Source organism: Macrobrachium rosenbergii, chromosome 48, assembly GCF_040412425.1.
Source record: "Macrobrachium rosenbergii isolate ZJJX-2024 chromosome 48, ASM4041242v1, whole genome shotgun sequence".
In the NCBI taxonomy this organism is placed as follows: domain Eukaryota; kingdom Metazoa; phylum Arthropoda; class Malacostraca; order Decapoda; family Palaemonidae; genus Macrobrachium; species Macrobrachium rosenbergii.
This window is the reverse complement of record NC_089788.1, coordinates 74,569,175-74,593,460: the sequence shown is the minus strand read 5'-3', so window position 1 is coordinate 74,593,460 and position 24,286 is coordinate 74,569,175. Positions and strand designations below refer to the sequence as shown.

General features: G+C 38.1%; 1 protein-coding gene and 2 long non-coding RNA genes across 4 annotated transcripts; 1 reads left to right on the top strand and 2 right to left on the bottom strand.

The window, feature by feature from the left end:
• The first annotated feature begins 260 nt into the window (after positions 1-260).
• Positions 261-16,245, top strand: LOC136831566 (uncharacterized). Its single transcript, XR_010850927.1, has 6 exons — positions 261-399; positions 645-740; positions 2,259-2,553; positions 2,983-3,196; positions 6,526-6,714; positions 15,708-16,245. It is a non-coding gene; the product is annotated as an uncharacterized lncRNA (long non-coding RNA).
• LOC136831567 (uncharacterized) lies at positions 8,549-12,082 on the bottom strand. The gene is made up of 3 exons (XR_010850928.1): positions 11,928-12,082; positions 11,672-11,788; positions 8,549-11,314 (listed from the first exon to the last, which is right to left on the bottom strand). It is a non-coding gene; the product is annotated as an uncharacterized lncRNA (long non-coding RNA).
• Positions 12,187-24,184, bottom strand: LOC136831565 (tigger transposable element-derived protein 1-like). Of its 2 annotated transcripts, none has more exons than XM_067092163.1 (5): positions 22,130-24,184; positions 21,578-21,701; positions 12,655-14,234; positions 12,428-12,493; positions 12,187-12,256 (listed from the first exon to the last, which is right to left on the bottom strand). In XM_067092163.1, the coding sequence occupies exon 3, from the start codon at positions 13,326-13,328 to the stop codon at positions 12,816-12,818; it is 513 nt and encodes a 170-aa protein (XP_066948264.1). In that variant the 5' UTR covers positions 13,329-14,234; positions 21,578-21,701; positions 22,130-24,184; the 3' UTR covers positions 12,187-12,256; positions 12,428-12,493; positions 12,655-12,815. The 2 variants fall into 2 exon arrangements, with proteins under 2 accessions (XP_066948264.1, XP_066948265.1); XM_067092164.1 differs by having other exon boundaries at positions 21,601-21,701.
• Between the last annotated feature and the right edge of the window lie 102 nt (positions 24,185-24,286).

Sequence of the window (24,286 nt, the reverse complement as noted above, 5' to 3'; positions counted from 1 at the left end):
ATAATAAAATTACAATATGTTAATTTACATCACATATCACTTTTTTATGCTCAATTACTTAAAATCTTAATAAGAAAGATTGCTGAAATCTTATCGATGTTTATCCTTAACATTTTCTTTAAACGAACTCTGCGATGCCTCAGAGAGAATTGTTAAATTCGAGTTTTATTTTCGTGAAAAAAATATATGATTATGAGATTCACCGCCCATAAATTATACAGAATATTCTATAATAAATATAAAAGTGAAATTTTTCATAATTGAAAGGACGGAAAACATGAGGTACGATACAAAAATTTGTAAAAGGTAAACTTGTCTATGGCCCTGACTCTGCTGCTGAATCTGGTAAGGACCGGCAAGTCTCCATATTTACTCAAGGAACCTTATTTTCTAAATAAGGTCAGTATTTTTTGAGGGATGCAGCCTTTGTTAATGTCATGGTAACATATATAAATGTTTAATAGTGAAAATAAGCTTTGCTACGGATGTTTTTATAGTAATACTGGGGACTTGTAGATGTAGCCTACCGTAGTCTTCAGTAGCCTGTAGGGGAATTATCATAACCAACAATTTAGTTTATATATATTTCCCTTTGATAGTATGTATTTGTTTCATGGCAAATATGATGCTCCAATTCATCACAGCTCTGGGGTGACCCTGTTTGCCGAGGATCTATCAAGGCGAACCAAAGATGGGGTAATTGCTTCGACAGGAATAGCCTTAAAGGCATAAACCACAAGGTAAGTACAAAATACTTAAAAGACAAATTTGTTTTTTTCTTGTGTTAAAGTATGTATTTGGTATTGACTACTGACCAGGGGTTAGGCCATAAACTGTTAGAAATGGCTGAAACCACCCAAAATCTTCATATAAATGCGTGAAACCCTCCCTGACCGTGTTAGGCCACAATTCCCTAGGTAAGGTTAGGTTAAGGGAATGTTAAGTTAGGATGTATGCTATTAATTTTTTTTTTGGCAATTTTTAGAAAAAATACTTATACCTCCTGGTCTGCAGTCACTCTGATCTGGGTTCTGAATGTGATGTGCTTTTGTTATCTCACGGTTTGATTCTATAACGTATATATGAAGGCTTGAGAGATAAGACTTGTGGTGCTTAGAGCATTGTTTATTCCTCTTCTGGGTAGCATGTATAAACAATCAGTAACAGTGCTAGCATACAGAAACAATAGACATGCACACAGCATACAATCATATGACAGTTGTAATACAATCTCATTGCTTAACCTAGGTGTTCAGGCAGCAAGGAAGTGCATATAGTTTACCAGTTTTATTGTATAGTGCATTTTTAGGAGTTTGGTCACTTTTGCTTGAACTAAAATAATTTTATTAACAGAACTTCAGTTTTGAGGTATTTTTTATGGTTTTAATCTTGTTGCGCTTCAATCCATGGGCAGAAGGTAACCTTTATACAGGTGGTTCCCAGCCTTTTTTTGGCCATGCCCCCACCTAATCACCTCAAAAATCCTGATGCCCCCCTATGGTGATATGTAGTTCTTATTATTCAAAAAGTGAACTCCATTCACTTGGAGGAAGCCTAAAAGGCTGTTGGCTTGGTTTAAACAAGCCTCCAAAGTACATGTACATACACACAAGTATTTTTAAGTATCCATACTGTATATATACCATGTGTATTAACTTGCACACACACAGACTTGTTAGAAAAAATTCACTTTTAATAACTCATTCTTAAATTGCCTCCCATTAAAAATCAAATCCCCCACTGTGTGGCATACACCCTACGTTGGGAACCACTGCTTCATACTGAATATGTGGCATAGCTAGAGATGATATGTATTCCCTCTACCTGGTACGCAAGAAGCATGGAGTATGTAAAGTATGGTACCTGTTTAGAGCTTGCTAGCTAGTGTATGGACAAGTTTGAATGAGACTCCAGTAAACAGGAAGGGGTCAGGTTTAGTAATCAGTCACTATTTTTGTGTATGAGTTAAAAGGGTTCAGGTGCTTTACTTGGGATAGATTCCAAACTTGTTCTTTTTTTCTGCAGGCTAAAGTAGTCTTCCCAGGCAACACCTTTTCAGGTCTATAAAACCAGTATCTTTAGTACTTTCAGTTTACCCTGTCATAAATTTTTTAAGGAGTCCACATTTATTGACAAAGCTGTAAACTACATATAAATAACAAACCCTTTTAGTCAGATTTGAGAATTAATAATGCTAGCTAGGTGGCCCAGCTCAGCTCTTATTATTAGTGTTATTAATAATTTCTGTTATGTTTCAGGCCATTATGTATATGAAAACCTGACAAAGGAAGGGATAGGACTGGAAGAATGGAAGAATATGACTAGAATAATATACAAAGAAGAATGATACTTGTTACTTGGGAAAAGTTCAGCAAACATGAAAATGCTGAAGAAAAGACTGCAGGAAATTATGAAGATCAACAATTGCCAGTTATGCACCTTACTAGAGAAAGTAACTACCGAGAACTTCTAATGTCGAGGCAGCTTCTGGAGAAGTATGCAATGAAAAAGATACTATATATATTTCTGGATCATGAAAATGCACTTGACAGAGTAAGTGCCATAATTAGACAAGTAACTAGATGGACATTATGGAAGCAGAAAGTATCAACAAGACTCATTCCTGTAGTTTAAGGATTTGAAGATACTGCATACTGTACTGTTTGTTTCTAATAGTTTCTTTGTATAAGTTTCAATAGATTACGTGGATTAAGTAGTAATAGCTAATAATTAAATGACAAGATTTGCAACCGTCATGTGTCGCTAATACTTCCTTAGATAGATGGAGGCCTATATAAGAGAAATTCATAGCTTTCAATTTATGGGTGTGTGATTTATCTATACTGTAGAGAGAAGGTACAGAAAACTGATTCACACTGGTGGAAATTTTTTCTTGTGTGCTTTGGAACCATATTTAGCTTGGGAGTAAGTTGATGTTGGTGAAAGGCTGGGAACATTGCAAATAATGTTTTCTCATTTCAGGTCATAGATTAGCTGACCCAGGCTTATGAAAACTCACAAAGGAAGAGATGGGACTAGAAGATCGAGAGAAAAATACAACAGGAGAATGTTTAAGGGGAACAAGTATGCCTGAACATGCCTTTAAAGTATGTTTTCATATGTAGAAATGAACACTAGAGAGAGGCAACTACAAGAGAAGTATCATGATCATCTACCATCTAAATATGATTATCAGGTAGATATTCCAGTATCCAGTGCATGTAGACTGTCTTCAATATTGTAGGTTTAGTCAGGGATGTTTAGGAACTTTTTTGAATTAGGAAGTTCAAGTATGGTAAAACTAATGTTCTTGATCTATTTATTGAGTTCGCCCACCTCTTTGTGTAATGAATAGAAACAAGAATAACTTATGTCTTTTGTATGAGGTGCTGTGGCAACCTTTTGGGTTTTCAACTGTTAAAGACAAATTGTTTACTTCGGTTTTAAATATTAATGTCCTTGGCAGCTTTTCTGTAAGAAATATATAGAGTATGATGAGTAATATTGAAGACATCCTTTTGAAATTTATGAAAGGTTAGGTTAGGTAATTAGTATTCCTCCAAGCTGCTGATGTATAATAATATGTAAGGTACATATTTAGGTTCATTTACCAAGCATATTGCTGAGCAAGAAATTCGGTTGATTCATTTCCTTTATTTATTTACATAAGGCATAAATACTGTTGTTTCTTGTGGCCTGTCTCTTATAGAATTTATTGATATACAAGAACAGAAATAACTCCTTGGCATTCTGTATCTCATGTTGCTTTATGTTTTATGCTGTACTGTGTTTTTTGTAAGATCCTTAACAAGCAGAACATTTTGCTTCTAAAAGGAATTCTTTGTAAGAGAAAAGTATCCAGTAATTTCTAGAAATTTTCAGTTTAAGTTTTTACCTACATTATAAATGGAGTCCCATTACTGAGGAAGATGGTTTTAAAGAAGCCACTTTGTTTTTACATTTCAGGTGAACTCTTTGAGACTAGTTTGATAGTTATTTGGATTCCATTCCAGTCAAGAAGTCTCTGGCAGCAAACTTGCTGTTCAGTCCTTAAAATACATTTCTGATCCCACTTTTTTGGGACAAAAGAATAAACATTTGATCACCATTTGTCATGATTCTGTAAATGTGTTCTGCCTGTTAAAAATCCTGACTGGGTTTAATACTACTGTACTGCAGTAGTGGTCAAATTCTCTAGATAAGTTGAAGAAATAAAATTTTGATTATACAAGGTTTTGTGGGAAGGTGGAGATAGACTTTGAACGATAGTGGTGAAATGGTAGGAATTTTAGAGATAGCAGCTCTTGAGACATTGTTGGCACAGTGTATTTTGTATACATATTGATATAAAGGAAGACAGGGTGTTCTGTTGTTATTTGAAGTGGTTTGTGTTAATGTGAAAGACAAAACTTTTATTATATGTTACAATAAAAGCATTGAATTGCCTGTTAAAAACTGCCAGACTGATAAGTGGTTGACAATGAGGCTGCCCCTAATAGAGGAGCCCTGTCTCAGTAAAAGTGATGCTAATTTTCTTGGACTAATGGAAGGGAACTTGGAGATGTATTGCATAGGTACTGAGATACCTTTCAGTTGGTCTGGTGGAAGACAGTTTGCCAACTTGTCGTCAAAAGATGTAGCTAGTGCTCAGGGCATGTATGCTACCTTATCTAATGCTGGAATACATAAAACAAGTGTTGCATACCAGTAGTGTAACAATGATCTCAGTGTGGATAAGTAAGGCTTAACAAAGGTCAGATTTTCACTCAGTCTTACTCATATCCCATTTAATTGCAAACAGCTTTGGTTGACCCTTAAGATGAAGTATAAGCTTTTCGACTGGTGAGGCAGTGATCTTTTCCTGCCAGGGTTGGTTTGGTGTCTGGTACCTGACAATTCAAAATTTTGTTTCTCTCCCCAAACAAGTGATAAAATATATTTGATAATACTCTAGTAGGTTTGCATTTTTTAAATATTAAATTGTCTCAAAATTTTCAATTTTTTTAAGACTTGTCACTCAATAATTTTATATTCAGTTGCACTTGGTTTTTGGATAAGTTGTGTAGGAGGTAATTTGAATTCTGTTTTGATTACTTTAATCGGAAGAAGTTTAGGCACCATGTTATTCAGCTTTTATAGCTTAATGTTTGTAGATTTTCAACTTTCTAAAATTTAACTTGTCCACCCATAATTTTTAGGAAACTTAGTTTTAAAGTATGACTGTTATTTATAAATCTGCTGTATATTATGTGATTCTTCACCTTGTAATCATTACAAGATTATTTAGGGGATAAAAGATTACTTTGATGAAGTATCTTAGATTTAGACAAGATTACAGTAAATTAATTTGGCCTTATCTGCAGTAATGGTACAGATTTTAATTTATTTGTGCATTAATATCTAAAATGGTTGTACAAAGTATAATTTGGTTATTGGTAAAGAGAACTTTTTAATTTTAAAGTTATTTAACTTGCTTCATGTAAAGTTTCTTTTGACAGGAGTCTGGACAGTTTTTGGGTGTTTTTGATAGCTTCAAGGCGGAAGCCTTATTTGTTTTGATTACCATATAACAAGGAATGATTGCTGGATCAATTTGGATTATTGTAACTATGCAAGACATGTGTGAAGGGATAATATTTTTCTATTTCTAATCAAAAATGTTTTTGAGGAAGGGTTATGCAAACATTTTTCATTGTCATAGTAGGATGCCTATTGTGCATATATATTTGTGTTACATCTCAGATCAAATATTTGTAGCTCAGTGTTTTTAGACTCATTAGTTTTGTAGGGTAATTACAGGTATATTAGTTTTTCTAAATAGCTATTTTTAATACAAAGGCCAATAAGACAAGCAATCTATTGCCCTTATCCAGTTCAGGCCCAAAGTAACCTGGAGGAAGAGGGGGGGGAAGTTTTTTCATAATTTGGTGAAAATTCAAAAACTTGTCAGTAGATTTGACTTACACTTAACATATTGTCAAATGGGGTTTCATTCTTTGGTAACATGATAATGGTTCTTTTAGGTAGAAAGGAATGTGTTTTAGACATTAGTCTAGGAAGCAGGCTAAGTAAACAGTAAGTAATTTTGTGAAGCATTGTAAGTTTAGAAAAGTCTGTTTATTAAGAAGGGTTTAGGATTGAAAGTTTAGATAAAAGTGGTAGTCATTATTAGTTAAAAAAAAAAAACTACAAACAAAGCAGAAAGCTGTTGTCAAAACTGTTGAACAGTTGATGACTTTCATTAAGGAAATGAAATTAAGAAAGCTAGTAGAGTGGTGATGGGAACATGAAAATAATAAGCACTGTAATAGGAATATATTTATTATATAACTTAAATAAAAGAATATTGTATAAGCAAAGTGCTAAAAATTATTTTCTGAAGCTTTATTCATGATATTTAGTATTTTTAATTATCTTAAAGATGCTTTACAAGATGTAGTATGGTCCGAGGCGTTTGTCGAAAAGAAATTCTTGTAAATGTTGAATTGTTGTCATCTTGAATGAATAGTTGAAGTTCTCTTGCAGGTGTAGTTTGTTTACACTGGAAAGGAATGAAGGCATATGCCCACACCCCAAGCAGCTGGCCTTATGGGAATGTGTTGGTGCTACCGAGTCTTCCCCCTGCTGTTGAGCTACCAGATGCCTTACAGAAGTAATAATTGATCATAGAGAAGCTCCCAGGAGAAGTATAGTGCGCCATTTTCTTGAATCAAGGTAATTAGTATCCATCTTTTTTAACGTGCTTTTTTTCTCATTGGTAGTTGTTAACTGTTTTGTTACTGGATGCATTTTATCATTTTTGACGGTTGTAGTTGGCTGAAGTTTATTAAAATTAGGTTGCTAAAACCATTACTTAATTTAGAGAGAAATAACTGTGCTGGCGAAATATTTTCTTGCTGATTGATATACAAATTTGTGTTAATTAGATCAAATAATTCTCAAAGACAAGAAATATCACTGGACCAAAGGTAATCTTGAACAACGAGAACTTCAAAAGTTCTGAGTTTTGTTCGTAACTTAACCAGTAGTCAGATTCTTAAATTTCCATTTGGCTAACATAGAACTCAGTTGCATAGCAAAGTTATGAAAGATGAGGAAACAAAGGAATTTAGAGTTTTTAAACTTTCAGTGGTGTAAAACCATCTTACTCTGCATCTCTTAGAAAAAACTTTGTTGTGCAAATTGGTTTCTTACAAACATTGTGACTGAAGTGAGTACCTAGAAAGTATTAGTTTTGATATGTGTATTTAGGTAATTTAGAAGGGGAAGGCTTGTTTTTCATCTGATCTTTTGGTCGGCTAAGTGTTATGGTCTTGGTTGTTGTGTCATTGTCTAGTTTTCCTTTCTGTTCATATTGTTGGTCCACCAAGTATCCTTGTAGGAACTGATTTGAAGTGCTTTGTCATAGACAACTACTGTAAAGTGAATGGCAGTACAGTATCTGTGTTACATGAAGCCTGCTATCAACTTGGGAGAGGTTGCTTATGGTTCTCTTATTTTATACCATTTTTATTATGGGTGGTTAATTGATATCGACAGATATTTTATTATTTATTAAAGCCTGATGATTCTGAAGATTCAGCTGTTTCACAGCATGATACAGTGTACAGCATATTCATCTCTGACATGGTTATTGTTAATGCAGTCCACCCCTAACTTGGGTCTGATACATCAATGTCTCCTCAGCCGTACCCAGTTTATATTGTCCTTTTCTCCATGACCATTAATTTCACATTTTAGGAGATTAAGTGTACTGACAGACACCACCCTACTTACAAACGAGTTATGCTCCGGATGGCCATTTGTATGTATGTTTTATTGTTTGTAAGTTGGTTACTGTATTCTTCATCTCTGTTTAAGTACAGTATGATATAAAATCAATACAGTAATGTAAGTTTTTCATCCTAAAACACAATACAGTGTATATACAGAAAAGGGGTGTAAAACAAAATTTGAACTTCGGGGTGGCAAAGAGGAGTGCTCTGAACGCAATTTTAATTTGCGATCCCATTTGTTTGTATCTTTGAATGTTTGTAGGCCCATTTGTTTGTATCTCTGAATGTTTGTAAGTTTAAAAACTTACAATGTTCTCAAGTAGAGTGGTGTCTGAATAGTTAAAAGGCTTACTGCCTAGTTTAAGTTTTCATCCAATGGTGGCAGTGCTTGCTTTCTTGTGACTCCTTCCTAGTACCAATCAGTACAGTACTGTATACTTGCTCTTCTTTGGATGAGGTCTTGAACCTTAAGAATTTTGACTCGTGGGTATGGGTCATCTCTGTACCTGTGAAGTTCCTAAGTACAGCACAGTACTGTAAGTCTTTTGTAACAGTTTAAATGTGTACAGTAGTACTGTACACCTAAAAAGTGTATAGAAATTAAAAAAGTGAAGAATTCCTTACCTATTTCAGTGATTTTGGAAGATGTACTGGTTGAGCTTCATAACCCTTGTAGAGTACAGTACATATGTATATACTGTACTTACTGTAAAATGTTGGTGTGGAATGTAAAAATTTACTATGTATTAGTGCTGTGAGGACAAAAAGGTTGAACTGGGTATTAACTGATTTATTTACCTGGGCTCGGGTATACACAGCAGAGTGCAGACGGAAACGTAGTGCCCTTCCTCCGACTGCCGTGGCCCGCACTCTGAGCAATTTGTGTTTGTTGACAGTCAAACAAATGGTAATTTTAAGAGACATAATAATATACAATGATAAAATATATATCAGCAGAAAGGCCAGGAAACTCTACACATGAATATTTACATGAGGTTCTTGACATGTTAAAATTAAGTGTGATGCATGAACGTGATTGATGCGGAATGAAGAGACATCTGACGTCTTTACAAGTACCCCAAGACAATTATTATGAAATAATGATTGGAAGATTTCTTGAAATCAATCATGGAACTTCTTTGGTTGCAGGATCCGGCCCCAAGTTCTTGATACCTGCGGACGTGAGGTGGCTTCGACTGCTGAATCGCCCGGTGGTTTTGTTGAGCGGACGACTTCCTTAGTGCAGCCCTTGGGACGTCCTTGACCACGTTTTGGGATGCCGATGGGTTCATCTGAGGCCTTGTTTTGTGGAGGAATTCTGGGACGCCTGCCGGTTTCCTCCCGAGTTCCGCTGTCTGTCAGGAAGGCTGGCTTTAGCCTGTCGACAGAAACCCAGTCTTCCCGCCCTTGGATGTTGACAAAGCAGGACTTGCATGCCCTCCTGATGACACAGTATGGGCCTCTGTATGGTTTGGTCAAGGTGGGCGTCGATCCTGATGCAGACGTGCGTGCAGGATTCCAGGCCTCCTGGGCTGTAGACGTGGGTCCTGTCCGCGAAAGTCTTTCGGCAGGGCGCGAACCTCTCTGCTATTTCCCTCAGCCTTGGAAAGGGCGTATCTGCGATGTCCAGTTCCGTGGGGGAGCACTCTCCGGTATGGCCAGTGTTTCGCCGTAGACTTTCTCTGTGGGAGATTCATTGCCGTTTGCCCTTGGTGCGGTGCAGAGACCCAGCAGGACCCAATTGTTGTCGGTGCAACGTGCCATCAGAGCGGTGGGTCCTTTACACCATGCCGTTGGCTGCAGGGTTATATGCCATCGTACTGTGGAGAATTGTCCCCATCAGGTGTGCCAAGGAGACCCAGAGCTCTGATAAGAATGCCAGGCCTCTGTCTGTAGTTATGCTGTTGAGCACACCAAAACGGCTTATCCAACTTGACAGGAGGGCTTCTGCACAGGTGCTTGTTGATGCTTCTGTCATCGGGGTTGCATCTGGCCATCTCGTGGAATGGTCTATGACTGTCAGGAGGTATCTGGCGCCCCCTGGTTGCGGCAGAGGCCCTATGACGTCTACATGGATGTGCCTGAAATGCCGACGTGGTTGAAGGAAATCTCAGATGCCTGATTCCGTGTGCCAGGTGATTTTATTCGTCTGGCATGGGATGGGACAGCCCGTGGATGATGTCGAACGTTTGCTTTCTCCTCGATGCCTTCCTGCAGATGCCCATCCGTTCCATCTCGGCGAAGGCTCGTTTAGCGTCTTGGAGTTTTTTGGGTGGCAAGCAGTGGAGTTTGGCATGTGTTGGTGGGCCTGTCGTGGTGATACAGTGACGGATGCCGTGCTTGGCTTTGGCTCCCGTCAACTGACACAGCTCTGGCTTGAAGGCGTCTGGGAACTCATGGAGGAAGGCGCTGTATTTGTTTGAAGAGATGGGGCAGATGGCGGACATCCCTGGCCTGGTGGAGAGCGGTCGGGAGTGGCAGGTTCCAGTATCCAGCAGGCGTTTTCGGCCAACGTCTACCAGAAGTCTGTGGTGTGCGAGGAAATCGGCAGCCAGGAGAGGAAACTTGGCGTCTGCAACGACGAAGAGCCATCATATTTACAGCCCAGAATGTATATTCTGCAGGTCAAAGTTCCGAAGCAGTGGATGGGGCTTCGATTTGCTGCCACCAGTGCGGTTGCAGCACTGGATGTGCGGTCGCAGTCCTCCCTCGACGGCGGAAACACCGATTGCATAGCCCCAGTGTCTACCAGCATCCGGCGTTCCAATATGGCGTCATGGATGAAGAATCCTACTGGCCAGGGCTCCTTAAGGTTTGCGGCCACTGCTGTTATTTGTGGCCACCTTTCTTGTTTTTTGTGAAAGGACAGGGGGCTCTGCAATTTCTGAACCTCCAATGGAAGTAACACCAGGTTGGATTTGTCCACGTCTTCTGCCGCTGCTGCTGTGTCAGCGCCTTCTTCCTGTATACCATGTTCGTGTCCTCTGCTTCTGTTACCATGTTACAGGCTGCGGGTGTTTGGAGGCCTCATGGAGTTTGTGTGCGACGTTCACCAATTTGTCCACTGAAAGGGCATCTGCATCCGAGATTTGCCCCCTCACCTCCTGTGGAAGGCGCCGCAGGAATATTTCTCGTGACAACCTGATTTCCTTTCCTCCGACCATCCGCGTCGATGCCTGGCAGCATCAGGAGACCTCGTAGTTTGTCCCAGGCGTCCCTGGGTGATGCGTCCCCCAGGGGCTGGGTCATCAGGTCGAGGGCGCGTTGGGCTCTCTCTGGGACGGGCATGGAGTATGTGTCGATGAGCTTATCTCGCAGGTCTCTGTACTTGACTTTGCCCAGCTGTGAGTCCAACCAATTTTCGTCACTTGGAAATGGACATCTGCCTGCAGAAACCAGGATGCGATGTTTTGTCGGGAGAATGGAGAAGTTTTATCGCCTGGCTTATTGCTGCCTTTGAAGGCGAGAGGGGATGCAGAGTACGGTCGACGTGAATTGTAAATTGCGGGGCCAAACCATTCGAGCACGCCAGAGAGTACCTGGAGGGGTACGCCGTAATTAGTCTGTGATTTTGAATGATCTACAGTACTTAACACTTATACAGTACAGTACTCTGTATACTGCAGGTGCTGGTGAATTCTGTACAGCAGGTACACAGTCAGTAATGAAAATATTAAAATTAGTACTGTGCAGTACAGTAATGTACACAGTATATGTACTGGACTTAATGTATTGATTATCATTTTTACTACAGTACAGTATAGTATGTACTGTACTTTACTACTTTATTACTGTATATATACTGTGTAAGTCTTTTTGTAACAGTTGAAAAAATGTGTACAATAGTACTACACCTAAAAATAAAGTACAATAAATAAAAATGAAGAATTCCTTACCTGATGGACACTGAGAGGGTACAAAGTCTGGTGAGTTGGGGTTTGAGGATGGGTTCACTGTATCTGATGCAGCAGGAGAGGGTGAGTTGGCCTGGGAGGGGGGGATAACTTCTGCATCTGGAATAATAATACAATCTGTACAGTACAGTACTACCGTAGTACACTTGTTTTTTCCAAAATTTATAACAATTTATAAAACTATTTAAACAAAAAATAAAAGTGAAGAATTCCATATTGTATTAGTACTCTACTGTACCTGTTGCAGCTGAAGAGGGTTCAGTTGACTTAAATGGGAAACCTTCAAAGGTTGCTTCAAGGGAATCTGGGTCTTCTGTAAACAAGAAGAAGAAGAAGACTTCCTTCCTTCCTTACCAGATCGAGCTGGAGAGGCTGGCGAGTCTCCTGCTGGTGGAGGGTCATCACTTGTAAGGTGGTGGCTTATATTGTACAGTACTTTATAAAACAATTTACATATGTACCACAGTAAAACAATTAAAAAAAAGCAGAATTCCTTACCAGATAGAGCTGGAGAGGCTGGTGGGTCTATTAGTGGAGGGTCATCACTTGCAAGGTAGTGGCTCAATCCTGGAATGATAATGAAAAAAATTAGGTTATGCAACAGTAATACATCAATATATATAAGTAACATACAGTACAGTAGTATTTTGTACAGGTACAGCACTTTACAGTATAAAACAACTTACATATGTACTGTACTGTACAGTAAAACAAATTTAAAAAAATATATTTCCTTACCAGGAGAGGTTGGTGGAGATAATTATACTATGTCAGGTGCAGTGGAATCAGGATAGGACTTTTCTTCTGCAATAATAAAAATGATAAAAATGACTGGGTGATTAGTAATGTACTACATGCAGTACAGTACAGTATAAAATTTATTACAATTTATAAAAATTTTTATAGTATATATGTACATACTGTTCAGTGGTAAAAAAAAAAAAAAAAAGTGAAGAATTCCTTACCAGGGTTTAGAGTTGCAGGTGGTGCTGGAGACTTTCCCTTGAAGCCAAAAATCTCTAGTTTAGATTGGATGCTTCTTTTCATCTGCTTCTCCCTTACAGTCTCCTTGTAAAAGGTTAGAGCAACCTGAATTACTTTTTGAAACTTCGTGAACCTTTCCACATTATGGTCCTGTGCCTCGATCATTACCAGCCCTTGCTTGAAGTGGGCCAAAGCTTGTGACAAGCCTGTAAACACTTAATGCCCTGGGCTTTGGGCCTGTTGCCTCTTCCTCATCCTTGATCATCTGCTTCTCTAGCTCAGTGAGGCCCTCTGCTGACAACTCCTCTCCATGGGATTCCAGCAGCTCGTTCACATCCTCAGCTTCCACCTCCAAATTAAGTGTCTTGCTATAGTGAACAATGTTCCTTCCCACAATATCAAGACACTCTACCTCCTCAAAGGTTGTAAAGTCCATCACAAAATTTGGACACAACTTCCAGGCCCCATTCGCATTGGATTTCTTGACCTCGTTCCAAGAAGACTCAATGTTTTTTACAGCATCTAAAATACTGTAGCCCTTCCAGATTCGCTTGACATCCAACTTGTCACTGCTATTTTTGGTTACCCTGAGGACATGGCGAAATGTCCTCCTGGTGTAGTAAGACTTGAAGCTAGCAATGACTTCCTGGTCCATGGGCTGTAGAAGCGATGTAGTGTTTGGTGGAAGGTAGATTACCTTCACTTCGGGATAAATCTCACCCAAATTAGGGTGGCCATGGGCATTGTCAAACACCAGCAGGACCTTAAATTCCAGACCCTTCTCTAATTACTTCTTAATTACTGGCATAAAGTGATCATTAAACCATTCCTCGAAATAGCAACCGTGACCCAAGCTTTCTTGTTACCCTTCCAAATGACAGGGAGCTGAGGCTTGAAAATTCCCTTAAGTGCCGTTGGATTTTCAGCCAGATACACAACAAGGGCTTCAGCTTGAAGTCACCACTGGCATTGCTCCCAAGAAGTAAAGTCAATCTTCTTACTGATTTTATGGCCTGGTGCTGTCTTCTCCTCCTTGGATATGTGCGAACGGCTAGGCATGTGTTTCCAAAAAAAGCCTGTCTAGTCCACATTGAAAACTTGGTCAGTAGTATAGCCTCCATCCCTGATGATTTCAGTGAGACAACTAGGAAATCCTTGTGCTGCTTCCTCATCTGCACCAGCACCCTCACCCTGCAACTTAAGGTTGTGCAAACTTGCACGAACCTTGAAACGGTTAAACCAGCCTCTGCTGGCTACAAATGGTTCACTTCCACTGCCTTCCCCTTTCTTCTGCACTACTGCCTAGCCTTCTGAATAAAACCAAGGCTCACTGGAACGATTCGTTGGGTTTGGTCTTTGAGCCAGACCGTCAATAACTTCTCCATCTCCACGAGGTTGGGGTTATGTTGCTTGCCTAGTCTAGTAGCAGCACCATGAGTAACAGCCATCAATGAAGCACCACTTTTCATGTGTTGTACAACATGTTCCTTATCCTTGACTGTAGAGTGAACAGTAGTTCAGCTAAGTCCAAGGGCATGGCCAATTTCAGTGTTCGACTCACCTGAAAGGAAAGCATTAGCTTAACGGAGGCCGGGCATTTGTTATAAAAAATTAGGCTACATGCTGTCCCTCTAATCTGCATCCAGTACATACAGTACTGTGCTGTAGTAGTATACTATATATTCAAAAGACTGTGATGTAAATATAATCTTTAATAGGTAAAATATTGTCCATGACACATCGATTGCTAAATTTGCACCTTTCACTCAATATTTAATTGGTCAAACAACAAGAAAGTAAAACTCTAAGAAACCTTTCAGAAGACTGAAGTTTCATTTAAGAAGTGAGTTACCAAAACTGCCAACTGAAATAAAATAGTGTACTGTATAGTACAGTAAGCATGTGAAGTCTTTGGACGTGTGTCATGCATATTTTCATTTGATATTTATTTGGTCAAACTGCAAGTAAATGAAACTTTAAGAAACCTTGGAAAAGACTGTGGAAAAGACTGAAGTTTTATTAACAAAATGTATTATAATTAACTGCCAATTAATAATATATAACCATGTGAAGACTTTGTAAATGCATTTTTAGGAAGAGCACCAGGCAGCGGCAGGTATGCAGCTACTTATCTCAGTGAAAGGAACACAGATTGATGAAAACATGCTTTCTGAGGCTGTGGGTTGTTTGGTATTCCCCTGCCATGCGCATGCACGATAGGCCCAGGCAGTGGGCAGGTCGTTCTCTGGTCAAGCGTAGTTACAGTACGCTCAGAGACGAGTCCCCGTCTACTGCGGGGGCGTCTCTTATGGTGCCGACAACCGGTTATCAGCAAAGTTAACCAGTTATAGCGGTTGATAACCGGTTATCGCGCTTTCGGTGCCGATAACCGGACGTCGCGCCATAAAAAAACTATTTTTTATGAATATTTTTGAAAACTGCTGTGAAACCAGATTGCTGCTTATCGGGGACTGCCTGTATTTCTTTTGAGGAGAAGAGTGGCAAGGTTTTCCAGGAATATGCGGGAGGAAAAGGCTGAGGATGCTTCCTTGCGGTGTGCAGGTTGAATGGGACTGTTCCCTAGTTTGGGATCCTTATTCTTGTTGATTAGCATGTGTTCATAGAACTTTTCCCAAGCATTGCATTCCTTGGATAGCTGAATTGTGGGTGACTTTCTTGAGCATATGTAATGTTTTTAGCTCATGTTTTTTTGTTGTTTGGCCAATAGAGAATGTAGGCCAAAGGCCAAGCACTGGACCTATGAGGCCATTCAGCACTGAAACAGAAATTGACAGTAAAAGGTTTGAACAGTGTAGCAGGAGGAAAACCTCGCAGTTGCACTATGAAACAATTGTTATGAGTGCGGTAGGTTTTTTTGTTTGTTATTTTATTTTGAATGGGTTTGGTTTGAGAAGGGAAACAAAAATAGTAAGGTGATGTTTTGTTTTACATCTATGTTTTTGTTATTTAGTTTTTTAGTTGTCTTTTCTAGTTGAATGTATTCAATAAATATTTTGATTTTGATTACTTCCAGTTCAAGTGACTCCACTGCTACAGTTATCTCCATTATGACCTGCGTCGTTTTGTTGCGTAACGGACAATTCTCCATTATAATTAAATTCATTCTGAGCTTCAAGGAATACTAATTCAATGTCATCTGTCTGCACATTGTTGCAGTGGACTGTATCTTATTATTGCTACTGATAAGCATTTCTCTTTGTTTGATTAGAGAGAGACCTAATGTTGCAAAGGGAAATATATATATATGTGCTCTCCTGTTTGGATTAAAGACCTTAAGGTTGAAGGGACAAGTAAATACGAAGTATATATGTCCTTATAATCTGTCTAATCTATTTTGTATGTATTGCTGTATTTTGTATGTTGAATTGCAGGCAGAAAGTAAATTGTTTGATATGCATATTTTGTTGCTTGTGTTTAATCCCAAAACATTAAGCAGTTGTAGAAAGTGGGTGTAATTGAGTGTGTATGTTGTAGTTTGTTTTGTTAAAAAGCTTTACAGTTTGTATTTTGCATTTTTGTGTGTACATACAGTATGTTTGAGTATTGTTCTAATTTTGGCCACCCAGTATTGTAAAAGGGGCCCAAAATTCCATTTATTAGTTGTTAGTTTATAGAATAAATTAATATTAAGGAAAATTTAGTCTGAATAGCCTTACATATTTCCACTTGAAATCAACTGCCTTTACTTTAACACTTTAATTGTCCTTTCTGGCTCCTACAAGAGGGTTGCGCGTAAGATGGAAGAGAGAGAATATGACAGCAGGTACAATAAAAGGAACAAAAGGGGTTGTAGCTAGGGGCCGAAGGCACGCTGCAAAGAACCTTAAGTAATGCCTACAGTGCACCACATGAGGTGCACTGATGGCACTACCCCCAAACAGGGTTTTTTGTGCTTGGTAATATCAATGTTATTTCCATTTGTGGGATTCATAGCTGATAGAGGAAATAATCCTCTTAATTCTAGTTGTCTTCGTTTGCAATGTTTTTGGGACATTAAGCTTAAAATCACTTGTTACAAAGGCTGAGGATGTCTGGGGTATGTAATGTTGTCATCTAACTGCTTTATCTTTGGTGTGAAAGGTAAACTAAGTACTTTACAAGCAGCAATACCATGGGGCCACAAGAAATAAAATGGGTGGAAAAGTAACTGCAAACTGTATTTCCCATCATGATTATGCCCATAAAATTGACATAAACATAAAAGATAAAGCAAATACTATAAAAAATCACAGATCCAGTGATGTACTAGTTTCAAGTGTCCTCATACTTCCCTTTAAAGTAACTGTGAACAGGACCGAATCATGCTGCACCAAAGACACCACCTGGCATCATCCTGTAGATACCCAAGCCGATGTCTTCCTATCTTGGCTGACACAGATTAGTGCTGGCAGGAAAACCTACTGCTAATCTGTCCTGAAATTCTTTTCCCTCTATCGTGGACCTCAGCACTCGATTACAATTAACCTTTTCTCTTCCTATCACTTAAAATTAATTTGTAACATGTTAATAAGAACTTTTCTTCACATGCTTTACATTCTAGGTACAAATTTATGTCAATCCTAGGTCTCTCTAAATTCCAGCTATATCTCACTGTTACAGTATAAACTGACTGTATGAATATCAGGGCACCAGAAAACTAAAAGGTAAGACCCCCAAAATCCTTCTCATCAGAAACTCAATTGGAGTCAGAACCCTTGCTGACACAGCACCACATTATCCAAATAACAGCAACAATAAAAACTGAAACAACAAAATCCACCCAGGCCCAAAAACTCTCAAAACTAGCCTCAATCCTACACCTTGTGCAGTGCTGAAAACTGCAAGTATTCCACAAACCAAGCAATATATCACACCTAAAAAACAGTATACAAAACCAAGACCAACTTCCTTACACAAATTACTACAACCAAGGATAAGAATAACCTAGGATTCAGGGATTCCAAGATGAACAGACACATACCAAACAAGGAGCACAGGCATCATTGCAGCGAGGTTATTTAACAAAAGAGGAAAACACCTGGTATTACCTACAGGAGGCAACAGAAGGCTGTACAGGATAGGATAATACTGAAACATTAGTACTGTATAGTATGGCAAACATTCAGTCCACCTGCATATAAGGAACCAGTAGAGATGGAAACTATTCAGTTTACTCAAACTACTGTTTGCCAAGCAAACATTATGTGATCAGTATTCAAATAAATAGGGGCCCATGGAAAATGAGGTGCATCTTCTCAACTACATGACAAACAATAAATTTTTTTATTAACAGAATGAACAAAACAGATCATAGCTCCTTAAGATGACAATAAGACTGCCTCTTAAACAGTGGCTAGCTTAAATAACATAAATAAGGAACGACATTCCACATTTAGTGACTGAGACAAAGTAATGAAGAGGAATCTTCTAAAAAGAGGTATATCATATGGCCATGAAATACAGAGAATGAAAGAATGACAAAACCAACGGACCTTTGAGACTGAGACCCCCACAACCCAATATAACTGCAAGGTTGTAAAGCCTGATGTGTACAAGGCTGTGAGAGTGGATGCAGCAAATTATCAAGAATGGAGGTCATGATGGACTAATGAAATCATCTTGACCATTGGTTCATCATTTTCACATTATTTAAGAGTGTTAAGCAAGAATCATAACCTACTATTACAGAACAGGCAAAAAATATAACAGCAAGATTTAATTTGACTTTGCAGAGGGCCACAAGTGTCCGCCTTATACAGAAATGAAGAAAACAAACAATGGCACAAAAAAAAATTGTCCCTGATGAGGTAAATGGGTTTGAACCACCGTATCAAGACTGCCAGTAGATAGAGAACTTACAGAGAAAGGAAAATCAAACCTAAAAAGGATGGATCTACAGGAATTGTATACAAAGAAAGTAAATGTAACAACACCATCAAGATGATCAGTAAAAGGACACCTTATAGAGAAAAGAAATCCAAACAACACACAAGTATGGGTGTGTCTATTGTGGATCGAGATGAACTGTGTACAAGAAAGTATACTTAACAACACTGCCAAGATAACCGGTAAAAGAGAGATAAAGATATAGAGAAAATTTGAACCTCATGCACTGAGGGCTATGTTAAACAAACATACAGGTGAATTATATAAACACAGAGTGCACACAACACCTAAAGAAAACACAAGTTCTTTCAGGCAAAACTGATTGACTCTCCTGATAACGCAATAGTCAAATCCTCCCTATTTTTAAGAGAAAAATTCAGCTTAGATTTAAGAGTAAGTTATAATTGCAACCACAAAATAAATCCTCCAGATTTGGGAGAACAAAATTTTGAGCAAATTACACAAGTGTAATACAAATTATATGTAACAAGGCAAAACCAATCTAGACTGGGTTTAGGATCCTATCATGAAATAACTGTTTTGGCTAAATGTAAGAAATCCAGAACTGTAGTTGCACAGATATACCTTTCAAACTAGAGTGCATAGCACAAAAATACATCCTTCAAACCAGAGGAAAAAATACTAAATGGATTTTGGAATGCAAGCATGCAAAACATATCCTTTGGACCAGAGAGAAACTACTTCAAAGCAAATTTAGAAATACAATCCATTTACAATGGATTTAAGCAGAAGCTAAATTCTTAGACCAGATTGCGTCCACTAACTACTATAATGTACTTTAATAAGACTAATATGTCCAATTTCTAGATTCGCATAGTACATACTTGGAAGTAAGATTTGCTCATAAATGAAAGGAGACAACTGAAAAACGGTAAAATCAAGGGAGTTGGACAGCTAGGCAGAGAGAGAACAAAAGGGTAGACGAAAATAAAAAAGAAAAATCCAAAAAGTAATGTACCTGGATGAAGGGATGCTGCAAAGAGGATTTAGCAGCATTTACAGCAAGCTGTGGAAGGCACACTCAAAGGTACCTTTCTACAAGACCTTGAGAGCTGAATGATCATTCTTATGAGAAACAAGATTCATAATGTAGCCTTCAAACTCAGCAAAAATTAATTTAGAAAGTATTTAATCATAAACAAAAACCTTTTGAGCAAAGAATTAAAGATAATGCAAAACAAAGGAAGCAGAAGGACAGACGATAAGCTAAGATGAGAACAATACAAAAAGTATACTTTTGACACTTACCACTTTAAAGGATTACATACAAAAAATGTTTCAAATAGGAGGACCAAGACTTAGGAACTTCACAGGTAAAGAGAAAACCCACACCCACAAGTCAAATTCTTAAGGTTCAAGACCTCGACCAAAGAAAAGCAAGTATACAGTACTGACTGGAGCTAGGAAGGAGTCACAAGAAAGCAAGCACTGCCTCCACTGGATGAAAACTTAAAACTATGCAGTAAGTCTTTTAACTATTCAGTGTTTTGCACCCCTTTTCTGTACATACACTAGTGTATATACAGTGTATTGTGTTTAAGGATGAAAGAATATACTTTACTGTATTGATTTTTTATCATATTGTACTCAAATAGGGATGAAGAGTGCAGTAACCAACTTACAAACAATTCAACATATATACAAATGGCCGTCCGGAACGTAACTCTTTTCTAAGTAGGATGGTGTCTGTCAGCACACTTAATCTCTTCAAGTGTGAAATTAATGTTCATGGAGAGAGGGACAATATAAACTGGGTAAGGCTGAGGAGACATTGATGTATCAGAACCAAGTCAGGGGTGGACTACATTAACAATAACCATGTCAGAGATGAATATGCTGTACACTGTATCATACTGTGAATGCAGTACACTGTATCATGCTGTGAAACAGCTGAATCTTCAGAATCATCAGGCTTTAATGAATAATAAAATATCTGTTGAGATCATTTAACTGACCATAACAAAAATGGTATAATAGAAGGCTTCATGTTACTCAGATACTGTACTGCCATTCACTTTACAGTAGTTATCAAAACTAAACAAATTATGACAAAGCATTTCACATCAGCTGTCCCTACAAGGAGACTTAGCGGACCAACAATATGAACAGAAAGGAAAACTAGACAATGACACAACAACCGAAACCACACCACTTAGCCGACCAAACTTTCCATCAGCAAATACATTTATATCAAAGACTTTGAGACTAAATGATACCTTAGCTTTTGAAATTGCCAGAAATAGCTCAAAGCACAGCCATGACCAGGCTTATTAGACTTCTGTATCACACTTGGCATTTTTCATACTGCTTCCTTCCAGTAACGAAGTACAGAATGCCAGGGAGTTATTTCTATTCTTGCATAATATCAATCAATTATATAAAAGAGACAGGCCACAAGAAACAGTATTTATGGCATATGTCAGTAAACAAAGTAAATAACCCTAATCCTTGCTCAGCAATATGCTTGGTAAATGAACCTAAATATGTACCTTACATGAATTATACATCAGCAGCTTGGAGAGAATACTAATTACCTAACCTAACCTTCAAGAAATTTCAAAAGGATGTCTTCAATTTTTCTCATCATACTCTATATATTTCTTACAGAAAAGCTGCCAAGGACACTAATATTTAAAACTGAAGTAAACAATTTGTCTTTAACTGTTGAAACCCAAAAAGTTGCCACAGCACCTCATACAAAAGGCTTGTAAGTTATTCTTGTTTCTATTTATTACACAAAGAGGTCGGTGAACTCAATAAATAGATCAAGAACATTAGTTTTACCATACTTGAACTTCCCGAGTCAAAAAAGTTCCTAAACATCCCTGAATACATGACTAAACCTACAATGTTGAAGACAACTTCTTGGACAGTCTACATGCAATGGATACTGGAATATCTACCTGAAAATTGTATTTAGATTAGATGGTAAAGGATTGTGATACTTCTCTTGCAGTTACTTCTCTATAGTGTTCATTTCTACATATGAAAACATACCTTACAAGCATGTTCAGGCATACTTATTCCCTTAAACATTCCTCTGTCATACTTTTCTCTTGATCATCTAGTCCCATCTCTTCCTTTGTGAGTTTTCATAAGCCTGGGTCAGCTAATCTAAGACCTGAAATGAGAAAACATATTATTTGTAAAGCTCCAAGCCTTTCACCAACATCAACTTATTCTCACTGTAAATATGGTTCAAAAGCACGCAAGAAAATATTTCCATAAGTGTGAATCAGTTTTCTGTACCTTCTCTTTACAGTATAGATAAATCACACACCCATGACTTGAAAGCTATGAATTTCTTTAATATACTATAGGTCTCCATCTATCTAAGGAAGTATTACCAACACATAAAGGTTACAAATCTTGTCTTTTAACTAATTATTAGCTATTACTACTTAATCCACGTAATCTATTGAAACTTCAAAGAAACTTCTAGAAACAAATAGTATACTGTATCTTCAAATCCTTAAACCACAGGAATGGGTCTTGTTGATACCTTCTGCTTTCATAATGACTTGTTACTTGTCTAATTATGGCACTTACTCTGTCAAGTGCATTTTCATTTTCCAGAAATATGTTGTATAGTATCTTTATCTCTGCATACTTCCCCAGAAGCTGCCTCAACATTAGAAGTCCTCGGTAGTTAATTTCTCTAGTAAGGAGCATAACTGGCAATTGCTGATTTTCATCATTTCCTGCAATCTTTTCTTCAGCAGTTTCATGTTTGCTAAACTTTTCCCAAGTAACAAGTATCATTCTTCTTTGTATATTATTCTAGTCATATTCTTCCATTCTTCCAGCCCTATCCCTTCCTTTGTCAGGCTTTTATATACACAAATGGCCTGAAATTTAACAGAAATTATTAATAACACTATTAATAAGAGCTGAGCTGGCCCATCTAGCTAAGATTATTAATTCTCACAGCTGACCAAAGGGGTTTGTTACTTATACGTAGTTTACAGCTTTGTCAATAAATGGGTGCTCCTTAAGTTAAGTATACCTTAGTTTAACCAGACCACTGAGCTGACTAACAGCTCTCCTGGGGCTGGCCCGAAGGACTAGACTTATTTTACGTGGCTAAGCACCAATTGCTTACCTAGCAACAGGACCTACAGCTTATTGTGGAATCCGAACCACATTATACCGAGAAATGCATTTCTATCACCAGAAATAAATTCCTCTAATTCTTCATTGGCTGGCCGGAGACTCGAACTCGGGCCTAGCAGAGTGCTAGCTGAGAACTCTACCGACTCATCCAATGAGGAACTAGGGGGACTCCTTATAAATTTATGAAAGGGTAAACAAAGTATTAAAGATACTGTTTTTGAAGACCTGAAAAGGTGTTGCCTGGGAAGACTACTTTGGCCTAGGAAAAAAAAAAAAAAAATTTGGAATCTATCCCAAGTAAAGCACCTGAACCCTTTTAACTCAAACACAATATTAGTGACTGATTACCAAACTTGACCCCTTCCTGTTTACTGGAGTCTCATTCAAACTTGTCCCAGTTACCCATACACCAACTAGCATACTCTAAGCAGGTACCATCCTTTACATACTCCACGCCTCTTGCATACCAGCTAGAGGGAATGCAGTACATACCAATCTCTAGCTATGCCACATATTCAGTAAAAAGCAATGGTTCCCAACGTGGGCGTACGCCACATGGGGTGTTAATTTGATTTTTAAGGGGGGCAATTCGAGAATGAGTTACTGTATTAACAATGAATTTTTTCTAACAAGTCTGTGTGAGTATGAGTGTGTGTGAGTTAATACATATGGCATATATACAGTACAGTATGGAGACTTAAAAATACCTGTGTGTATGTACATGTTCTTTGGAGGCTTGTTTAAACCAAGTCAACAGCCAGGCTTTTTCCAAGTGAATAGGAGTTCACTTTTTGAATAACAAGAATTATATATCACGATAGGGGCATCAGGATTTTTGAGGTGATTAGGTGGGGCATAGCCAAAAAAAATGTTGGGAACCACCTGTATAAAGGTTATCAACTGCCCATGGATTGAAGCGCAACATGATTAAAACCATAAAAAATACCTCAAAACTGATATTCTGTTAATAAAATTATTTCAGTTCAAGCAAAATTGCCCAAACTCCTAAAAATGCACTATACAATAATACTGGCAATCTATACACACCTCCTTCCTGCCTGAACACCTAGGTTAGGCAATGAAGTTGTACTACAACAAAAGCGCACCACATTCAGAACACTGTACAGAACGACTACAGACCAGGAGGTATAAGTATTTTTTCTAAAAATTGCCAAAAAAATATCAGAAATTAATAGCATACATCCTAACTTAACATTCCCTTAACCTAACCTAATCTTGTGGCCTAACCTGGTCAGGGAGGGTTTCACCCATTATATGAAGATTTTGGGTGGTTTCAGCCATTTCTTACAGTTTATAGCCTAACCCCTGGTCAGCAGTACTCCAAATACATACATTATCACACAAGAAAAACAAATTTGTCTAAGTATTTTGTACTCATCTTGTGGTTTACGCCTTTAAGGCTATTCCTGTAGAAGCAATTACGCCATCTTTGGTTCGCCCCGATAGATCCTCGGCAAACAGGGTCACCCCAAAGCTGTGAGGAATTACAGCATCACAATAGCCATAAAACAAATACAAACTATCGAAGGGAAATATATATAAACTAAATTGTTGGATATGATAATTCCCCTA

Excerpts from the sequence above, each read along its gene's own strand:
- LOC136831565 (XM_067092163.1), bottom strand. The coding sequence starts at position 13,328 with ATGGACCAGGAAGTCATTGCTAGCTTCAAGTCTTACTACACCAGGAGG.